This window comes from Sus scrofa, chromosome 13 (assembly GCF_000003025.6).
Source record: "Sus scrofa isolate TJ Tabasco breed Duroc chromosome 13, Sscrofa11.1, whole genome shotgun sequence".
NCBI classification, from domain to species: Eukaryota; Metazoa; Chordata; class Mammalia; order Artiodactyla; family Suidae; genus Sus; species Sus scrofa.
Genome location: NC_010455.5, coordinates 45,445,507 through 45,456,283, shown reverse-complemented (window position 1 = coordinate 45,456,283; position 10,777 = coordinate 45,445,507). Strand labels below are relative to the sequence as shown.

The window sequence follows — 10,777 nt, the reverse complement described above, 5'->3', positions numbered from 1 at the left end:
ACCATCTTCAAATGGCTGACTGACCTTCCATATCAACTCCTCAGAATGGCTTCCTTTAACTAGCCTTATCTGAAATATCTTGCCCCAGTTATTCTTTCATACTATCCCTAGCCTTTACCACTACCTAAAATCATCTTATTCTACTTTTCATCTTGCTTGCTCCACCCTCCTTAAACAGAATAGAATTTTCATGAAATAAAAGACACTGCTTTCCTAGTTGAGTGGAGAGCAATGCCTGAACAAGAGACAATAATATCTACTAAATGCATGAATAATATCATGGCCAGTTTTAAAATTTTTTAAAGAAAGAAACCCCAAAGGCACGATTATTAATAAAGGCACAAATTTTAGTATAAAGCAAAAATCAATACATTTTATAACTAAAATTGAAAATGGTACTCTTATAAATGGAATAAATAACACCATTTTTATATACAAACATGCACACGCACACACACACACACCTAAGAAAAATGATTAGGCATTCCCATCATGGCACAGCAGAAACGAATCCGACTAGGAACCATGAGATTGTAGGTTTGACCCCTGGCCCCACTCAGAGGGTTGAGTATCTGGTGTTGCTGTGAGCTGTGGTGTAGGTCACAGATGCAGCTCATATCTGGCGTTGCTGTGGCTCTGGCATAGGCCAGCAGCTACAGCTCCGACTGGACCCCTAGCCTGCGTATATCCATGTGCCATGGGCATGGCCCTAAAAAGACAAAGAAAAAAGAAAAAAGGGGAAAAAAAAAAGATTAAATTATATTAGCTAGGGAGAAAGTGATCCTTTATCTGATGCTCCTGAAGTTATTTGAAAATTTTAATGAGCACTTTTTGGCTTGTGGCAAAGAAAAAGAGAACTCACTGCATTAATTTTACATCATACTATTCAGTGAAAAAAAATCTTAGATCAAAATGGTCAACTTGGAATTTCCTTCAAGAGTTAAACTGAGGTCTACCCTGACAATGCTTGTATTTTGATGTGCCTGCTCTAGTTTGCTCCCTTCCCTGGCTCAGCCCCCAACTGCTGGAGAAAGGCCTGGCATGTGTCTTTGAAGCAAAAGAGTGAAGTATTTTTGGCTCTGCAACAAACTGCAGTCTCTATACTAACTGCAGAAATATGCTAACCAATTCTCTAAAGAAACTACAAGATGTTATGAGGCTGGAACAAAAAGAGGAGGAGTTTGGCTTTGGATAGCTACTATGATTTAGGGTTAAATAAAACAGAAGAGCCCTAAGAGAAATCCAATGACTATGCTAAATCAAGTATCTACCTACTACCATTACGTCTTCAAATTACTAAATGTCCTCTCTGAGGTAATGGGTTACAGTGCTGACCCAGCCACTCTAAGCAAACCTAAAATTCTACCTGAGCTAGAACATCTGTAATTAATGACAGTTTTGTGACATGTGGACTTCATTACATCTTCTGTAGATTTCCTCTTAACTCTATACATCCTTATTACATGCAAAAGAAACACATGTAAGTAGACAGAAAATCTAGCCTGGGACATTTTATCTGTGTGAATGATATTTAATTTAGGAGTTTGATCTGTAAACTGGGAATAAAACCATCCACTCAGTGGGTTGCTAAGAACAGAAAATAAGATAATACATGCAAAAACACTTTATGAATCATCAAGTACTATTAAAAACTATCATTAGTCCACAGACTTTAAATGAGTGCCAACCCTAAAAAGATTAAGTATCACTGACAAAGTAAAATAAAACCCAGATTACAAATTTGCAGGGGCCAAATTTAGCTAACAATTGGAAAGCAAAAAAGAAACATTTTCTTCTTCATCCAAAAACAAAGTTACTTGATAGCCAAACAAAGTAACTCATTCAAAATACCTGAATCTGGAGATCCTGCTGCAGCACAGTGGGTTAAAAATCTGATTGCAGTGCCTTAGGTTGCTCTGGAACCCAGAGACAAATGTGGATGGACTGAATATGTAATGTTCCTTCTAAGGTATATAAAACTATATTTCACATGAATGTGCATATACAAATAAAGAATGAGTTTGAGGAGTTTCCATCATGGTGCAGTGGGTTAAGAATCTAACTGTAGTGGTACAGGTCATTGTACAGGTTTGGGTTCAACTGCCGGCCTGGAGCAGTGGGTTAAAGGATCTAGCCTGGCCACGGCTACGGCTTGGATTCAATCCCTGGCCTGGCCAACTTTCATATGCCCTTGCAAGTGAGCCCCCCACAAAAACCCCCCAAATACCTGAATCTGTTATTTTCCTTGTCTAAATCAATCAGATGACAAAAGGGAGAAGGTGTTCTTTATTAAACAGCAAAACCTTTGCTTTGTGATGTAGATTAATTTAATTATATGATGGCAATCACTGGTCACAGCTAGGTGAAACTGGTGTCAACAGTGCGATCAGCATTTTTGCCAGAAACAGCCCAGGGGATCTCACAGAGTAAAATTCATTTTGCTCTTACACTAATGTTCTTTGAAACCAATTAATTAGCTCAAAAAGTATGAGTAATTTCTATTTACTCATCTTCTGATTAAAACGACATTTTAGGAAAATATAATTTATGCTGGCATCTCAAAGAATCCAGACCACCTCAGTGCACTCAAGGAACATTCAGTCAAAGCAATGCATTAGCTGTTTGTTAATTTTACAGGATTCATGATATCTACAAGTAGAGAAAGCTCTAAGATTGCAGAGGCGTTTCAGCTAAAGCTACTTTCACAAAGTTATAAAAAATACAGCTTTATGATATCCCATCTGGAAAGAGGAGTCTGAGAAAAGGGCAGAGATGCTTTATACTGAGCCCAGACTCATATGCCACTTATAGCAACTAGGAAGTGATTAACATGTAATATCAATGGATAAATGGCAAAGGATATTTACCTGTGATTTATCTGAAGCTCAACATGAAATGCGACAATTCTGCGTATAAGTAAGGCATTTATTTCCAAGGCTAGGGTTGGCCTCAGGAAACAGCTCCCTTAACATCAAAGGAAACTAAATCCAATACCCTGAGCTGCTGTTTCCCCAAACATAGAATGGGTATCACTCCGCAACATTAATAACATACGATCTCACATGAAAACTTATTCCCCCTCCAAATCTCTTTCACTTTTCTGAAAACATTAAGCTACTGGGGCGGGGGGCGGTTGACACTTGCCTAAGACGTGCCTGCCTCCTTTTTAACCAAGGAAGCAGGCCTTGGGCTCAGTGGTGGCAATGGTAAGAGTAGCAACAAAGAATTTAATCTTTTCACTATATTTATTTTCACGCTGACCATCCATGGCAAAGAACACTACTTTTTCCGTTGATGATTCCTGAAGGTTTCCTTTGTAAAAGATTATTTAACTACAAGTGGTTTGATTTAAAGAAAAAAAATTAAATGGAATTAAATAAACCATAAAGATGGAATTCGATGGATTAAAATTGGGAAGAGGTGGCAGAAGCACCTGGTCAGGGACTTGGGGCTGAGCCAAAAGGTGAAAAAGTGGGTCAGCCTAACTCATCTGAGGTAAAACTTCAACAGCTGACATTCGAGCAAGGTTCTGATTAATTATAGAGATGCTAAATGTGGCACCTGTCTGAGCTGAATTAACATCACACACTTATTTCACCTGAATCAGAAAGGTTGCAAGAAGTTATGGTGTTCTTCACAAGCAGACTCAGAGACAGGTGGCAAAGCACAGAGCAGCATAAGCACACAGCTCCTCAGAACCACCTGGGAAGCTCTTTCATCACAGAACCCTGAGGGCCCCGCAAGTCATCAGCTGAGCCTACCTGGTCAGATCCACAGTACACATATGTAAACTGGAACACACAGTGTATTCCAGTGGGTGGCCAGTTTAGGACCAACACACTCATTACTAACTAAATGATCAACTCAGATATCCAACTTGGTTAACAACCTCAAAAGAAAGGTGCTTCTGGCCGCAAGTAATGTCACCATCTCAGCCCTCCTTCTTACTTAAAGATTTAGAGGCAACTGATGGGAGATTTCCCGCACATAATATGAAAAGTTAAAAATCGGTTAAAAAGAGCAGGGCCTTCCTTTAATGCCATCTTTGCTAGACTCAATGAATCTCTGAAGGCCAATCACATTGGTCACCATGCCAAGCATATCACCACAGAGTGAGGGGATCTGCTGCGAGTATAATGCACCCTTGTTAGTCTATGAGTCAGAAGCAGCCTAGGGAGCTGTTCAGAATGCAGACTCCTAGTCCTACCCCTGGCAACTCCCAGCCAGCTAGTCTGGAGTGGGCCACTTAGACTCTGCTCCTCTTTGATTTAGATGCACAGGGGGTCTGAGATCCACTGATTCAATTTTATTTTTAAATCTGAAATTAGCAATAAGAAACATCTAAAAATAGTGAATAACTGAGGTATGAGGCCTGCTGGACTATTTCAAAATATCAAAACAACATCAAGAAAGCATGGTATTACTATGCAGTTTCCAAGAAAGAAAGCAATCAGACTATGAAAATGGAAATGCCAAAACGACGCTGCAATCACTCACCATCATTGTTCAAATGGAAAACCTGGTTAACAGTCAACTCCCCAAAACACAGCTCAGCTAGCAAAAAAGTACAAGTACATTCTGGAGATACTACATTGTAGATCTGGTTTCAGACCATCACAATGAAGTGAATATCAAAATAAAGCAGGTCACACGAATTTTTTAGTTTCCAGTGCTTAAAGTTATGCTTATACAATACTGCAGCTTATAAAGGATGCAACAGCATCATGTCTATAAAAAGCATGCACGTAATTTAAAAATTCTTTATTTGTAAAAAATGCTAACCATCATCTGAGCCTTTAGCCAGGTGTAGTAGCAACAAAAATCACTTGATCAAGGATCACAGTAACAAACATAATAACAACGAAAAAGGTATGAAATGTTTCAAGAATTCCCACGATGTGACACAGAGACATGAAGCAAGCAAATGCCCCCGGAAAAATGGCACCAAGAGATCTGCTTAACGCAGGGTTGCCCCCTACCTTCAATCTCTAGAAGATGCTGTGAAGAACAATAAATCAAGCCATAGAAAGTAAGGTATGTCTGTAGGTCTCTCACTACTCTGGGAGATAACCAGCTCACCAATTCAGAATAATATTACCACCTACACTGCTGCCAGAGTCGCTTCCTTCCCTGTCACTGCCAGGCAGCAGCGGTTTTAAAACGAACTGCCTGTTGAATTTTGTAGCAACTGCTCATTTGTTGATAAAAGTCACAGATGAGCACCAGCAATATGTGAATTACATATTCCAGAAGACTGCCCACACATTTTCACCAGTTTCATCAAAAGAAAGCAGAATCTTTCCTGTAGCAGGCATGAGTTCTTCCTAATACAGTAATAAATGGACTGCAATGGCTACTTAGAAAATTCTTGTATTTCAAAAATTTGCTTTGTTTTTTTGATGTTAACTCTGGAAAACAAACATGTAGCAAAAGGCCTTCTGGAATTACAACAAAAGTATTTGAAACAGACTCCAAATACTACTTCTTGTTACAACCACTCACCCCAAAGACAGACAAGACACTCGCAGCACTGGGAACGGTTCTGGGTGCTGGGTGCCCTGGCCACCTCTCCTTCTGCAGTGAGTGGGGTGTCACTCCCAATGCACCCCAGAGCCATCACATGGTGCCTTCTTCTACTTAGTGGCACAGCCCCCAAGACCATACATCTATCCTTCTCCGAACCTCCTGTTCACTCCAGCAGCCTTCTTCTTGGCTGCTTCCCTCAAAGAGGGGCTCTTTTCACACTTCGCAGCTGAATCCCTCTCTCAGTACCTGGCCCTCATCTTTCTGACAGAGACTTTCTTCTCTCTTGCAGCTTTAGTAACTTCTCTGCCACTAGAGGGACCAAAGCCCCCACCCAGTGGCCTGTATGGGCTGCATTTCCTGCCTGGCCACAGAAGTCACCTGACTATGTACATGAATCTTGCACTCCCACCACATCTTCTTCTTCTACTTTGGAAATTACAACAAGTCTTCAAATTCAACAAGCTCCTGCAGTGGCACAGTGGATTAGGAATCTGACTGCAGCAGTGCAGGGTGCTACAGAGGCACAGGTTCAATCCCCTGCTCTGTGCAGTGGATTAAAGGATCCAACACTGCCACAGAGCTCAGATTCAGTCCCTGGCTCTACAACTTCCTTATGCTAAAGGTGCAGTCATTTAAAAAAAAAAAAAAAAAAAAAAAGTCTTATTAGAAAACAGTATGTATGCTACATATTAGCAGAGTGGAAATATAATTTTAAGACACTCTCCTCCCCTGCTCCTAATACCCAGACATTGTAAAAGAGAGACAGAGGAAGATAAAGAAAATCATCTCCATGAAATGTGCTGTACAGAGTGGATTGCTTCTGGAAGAGGGGACCACGAGGGCCTCTTTCTACCTAAGGAAGTCCTGGAAAAGGTTACACCTTTAAGTGGGCCTTGATCCAAACAGCAGCTGTTTTCATACTCCCACTTCCTCTCTCACTCCCTTCGAATCCACTTTGCTCACTGATCTTCTACCACTAAGTCACATCGGTCAGGTGCCAACAACCAAAAAAAAAAAAAAAAAAATTTGCAACAAGTCTCTACCGACATATCAAGGCCTGGGGTGTCTGATGGCACTGCATCTCTCTGAGCAGCCTCAGCGTACCTTCGAACACAGCACTTCCGCATGCGGACACATCAGCTCTCACCAGTGGAAACTTGGTGGAATACATTCCAGACAGCCTGGAATTTCCTGCCTCTGTGCTTCCTCCCATCACCCCTGCTGCCAACCTGGAGCCACCAAATATGGTTGTTCAGTGCACAAACTGTGTAGCTGTATGTGTCAGCCCTGTTTATTCTCATCAAACACTTCCCATTACAGGTGATTATTTCAAAAGTATTTTCTGTATTTTTCACTATTTTACACACCTAAAAATTGAGCATAAAAATTTGCACATGGGAAAAATAATCCATTCTACTCTTCAGAACAGTCTAATGTGAAGGCCATTTCCTTTAAGAAGGCTTCTCTGAGTTAATCTCCAAGATGCAATCTGCACTCCTCTTTGTCTTAAAACTTTGAACTGTTTTTGGACTTTACAGGTACGCACACTTTGCTTTATCTACAGCTGTACCTTCATCTGTCACACCTATCAAATGTTAGGCCTTGCATGAGGGGCTTCACCATGCTGTTTCACTTATCTTCTCTGGGAACAAATGAGGTTGCTATTACCATCCTCACATCATAACAAAGGAGGCTGAAAACTTGTTCGGCAAAGAACTAACCATGGTTCTTCCAAGTTCAAGTTTAAATCCAGCCTCGTCTGGCTTCAAAATCCTTAACACAAAAATACTTGGCAACTGACTGATTGCCTTTTCCAATACTAGCCAGTTAAGAGTCTTAAGCAGGGAGACAATCTCTTATTCAGCTTTGTACTCACGCTGGTGCCTACTCCAGGGCCTCACCCAGAAACAAAACCTCAAAGAATCTTTTTATGATTACATAAAAGATTCCTTGAGAAAAAAAAGTGGGATGTTGATTATGATACTGTGACTCTTAAAACAACTGCTTGTCCCCAAAAAAAGCCTGGAAAGGTCTAGCTTTAAAACGTATTTCAAAGCTAGGCTGTATCCCCAGCTCTACTATGCTGCCTCAGCCTTGGTCTGTTATTATCTTTACCTCTGAACCATCCTCCCTGCTTCTACTTTTCTCCCCCAGTCTATTCTCAGCAGATCAACCTGTGAGACAGCCCTGTGTTACTCCCTTACCTAAACCTCCCAATGCTTCCACACATCTTTCCACTATGGCCTACAAGCTTGGGTGTGAACAGGGCCCCAGCCCCAAAGGCCAGACTTCCCTAGTCTCTACGCCCTCCACTAACTTTACTAGCCATTTTCATGTGTGCTTGGCTCTCCCCGCTGTGTGGAATGCCTTTATTCCAGATGGATGCATGGGTGCCCCCCAGAATCACTTAGGGCTCAGGTCACTAGGGTCATCTCCTCGGAGGCTTTGCTCAAACATTCTATTACAGAAAGGCCCTACTGCTACTCCCTGTTGCAAGCTTGCATTTGTAGTGGTGAGGGCAATGAGGAAACGACTTGCAGTTATTTTTTAAAATGTGTGTAGTTAGTTTTCCCTTTCCCTCCAGCCCGATTTTAAACTCCAGGGAGGCAGGAATCATATCACATATCCCCAGGGCCTGAAACAAAGTGGGCACCCAAATACTTCTGAGTTGTTACTAAATCTAATTGGTTATAAAATTAAATTTTGCGATTAGAATTTTTTGCCTTTTGTCTTTTTAAGGCTGTACCCGCAGCATATAGAGGTTTCCAGGCTAGGGGTCCAATCGGAGCTACAGCTGCCAGCCTACACTACAGCCAGAGCAACACACGATCCCATCAGGGTTTGAAACCTACACCACAGCTCACTGCAGTGCCAGATCCTTAACCCACTGAGGAAGGCCAGGGATCGAACCCACGTCCTCATGGATCCTAGTCAGGTTTGTTAACCATTGAGCCATGACAGGAACTCCTGATCAGAATTATTTTTAAACACCTAAGGCCGCATCACAACAACTCAAAACAACCTTATTTGGATTCTCCCAGGATCTAGCAGAGAACAACATAGGCTTGTGTAGCCTAAAAGCCCAGGGATGGCTGAGGGGATCACGAAACTCCTCAAGTCACAATGCCTTTCTAGGCACACGCACATTTTGATGGGGGAAGAAAGCACAGCTTTATCATATTCACAAATTAGAATATCAAGATAGATTTAGAACTACTAAACTTGGACATTTCAAAGTCACCTTTCCTTTCAAAGAGCCATGTCTCCATACTGTACGTGTATATATACGTATATAATTTTACCATCCACTAAATTCACAACCTCAGGATCTAGAAGGAAACAAATCTTTCATTATACCAACACAATATTACAATAAAGATTTTACAAAATACATTTTCCCTGCCTAATTTTAATAAAATCAGAAAATGCACATTGCTTTCAATAAAATTCAGAAAATATCCAACATCTGATAGGCATTAACCCATTCAATGAATTAGAAAACCTACTCCTGACAGGAGGAAGGGTATTGTATCGTACCCATGCTGTCACTTGCCTTCAGTTTAATCCTGCTTTACCTCTTACCCTCTAATAATGATTTTTAAATGCTTAAGCACTTACCATAATGTGATTGAAATGCCTGCGGTTTGACAACCTGATTACAGTCGTTACACACCACCAAGTAGAAATCATCGTGGGCTGGACAGAGACCAAATATTGGCATGTCTGCAATAAAGAAAGAGCATCATTCACTAATGTGGTTCTCATTAATATGAAACCATTTGAGGTGGCAATACTTTCTAAAGGAGCTGCCTTAGGATAAAACACACCAGGATAAAAGTTACTGCCATTTAAAAATAACTGACTATTAAGAGAAATCAAATCAGGCTTACAGAAACACCATCATAAAGGGTTAAAATAAAATGTGTGAAAAACATCAGCATGAGGTAAAACAGACAAATCTACTAAAACGAAAGCAATGAATAGATTCACACGATAAAGCAACTTTACATGAACTCTACCAAGGGTCATGGGGAAGAATCTGCAACCACATAAAATGTTTAGCAATTCACAAAGCTGTACCATCTAATGGTTTTATTTGTTTATTCCTTCTATTCCAGCCATCTGGTCTCAGAGTTCTATGGAACAGTTAAGAAAAGAAGCAGAGGTTTCATTGAGGAGTGAAAATTGCTGGTTTCCTCAGCATGTAATACAAAGATAATTATTTTCATACTTCTATTTTTAGGTCACAACCACCTCTAGTCCCTTTGCTTACATACTGATGACAATGGACAGGAAGAACCTCAGCACAAACACATTTCATGCATTAATCTCAGTTTAGTTACTCAGTTCAGGACAAAATACAAGTTGGATTTTTGTCATAGTAAGAAGTTAATTAAAACACAAATATAAAACTGAACTCTGTATATACATGAAAAAAAAAAAAACTGCAGAAAGTACAGCAACTCAATACCTGGTAACATATGATTAACAAAAAAGTTCTAACAGTGAATAACTAATTGTTAGTACAGTTTAGATCCAGAATCTAAATCTTGTAAGTATTTTTGTTTGTGCTTTTTTTTTTTGCGGGGGGTTGGGGGGGGTGCACTCCAAGGCATATGGAGTTCCCAGGACAGGGATTAGACTTAAGCCACAGTTGTAACCTACACTGCAGCTTCCGCAACATGGATCCTTGAGCTGCTGTGCAAGACTATGGATCAAACCTGTGTCGCAGTGCTCCAGAGACGCCGCCTATCCCAAGGTGCCATTGTAGGAAGTCCCAAATATTTTGAATATTTCAAAATTTGTATTTTACACTATATGCACTATTTAGAATATCTGCAATTAATGGATAATTCACCTATTTCTATTAGGTAAATATTTTCGTAAACCAAATACTAAGTTTAAAAAGGGGAAAAATGATCCAAAAGGCTGATTAGCATCTGCTTTCCTTCTTTTAAGATTTAATTTCACACTTCCTCCAGCTTGGGTAAGCTTAGTAGTTTTAAAGGAAACAGACAATGTCCTGAGGTAATATAAAGTGATGATAATCTCTAAAATATCAAATTACAGATCTAATATCCACATATGGCTACAGCTCAGATTTTCTTTAACAGTTTCTAGTACACTGAAGTGCACCAACAGCTAGCTGCAAATCTGAGATATACCAGGGACACACAATTCTGGGATGCAGGAATGGCCTCAGGCAGGTTATACATGCCATGATCTGACTTTATGTGAACAACTACTTCGG

At 40.4% G+C, this 10,777-nt stretch overlaps 1 protein-coding gene across 12 annotated transcripts in view; it reads right to left on the bottom strand.

Annotated features, from left to right (window-relative positions):
- The window catches only part of ATXN7 (ataxin 7), a 158,467-nt gene that overhangs the window by 58,533 nt on the left and 89,157 nt on the right, over positions 1-10,777 (bottom strand). For all 12 annotated transcript variants that reach the window (XR_002337616.1, XR_002337614.1, XR_002337615.1 and 9 more), the window contains one exon: positions 9,145-9,249. Coding sequence is in view for 6 of the 12 variants with exons in the window: in XM_021069178.1 (XP_020924837.1) it covers positions 9,145-9,249 (105 nt within the window). In the remaining 6 variants the exon portion in view is untranslated. The remainder of the gene's footprint in view (positions 1-9,144; positions 9,250-10,777) is intronic.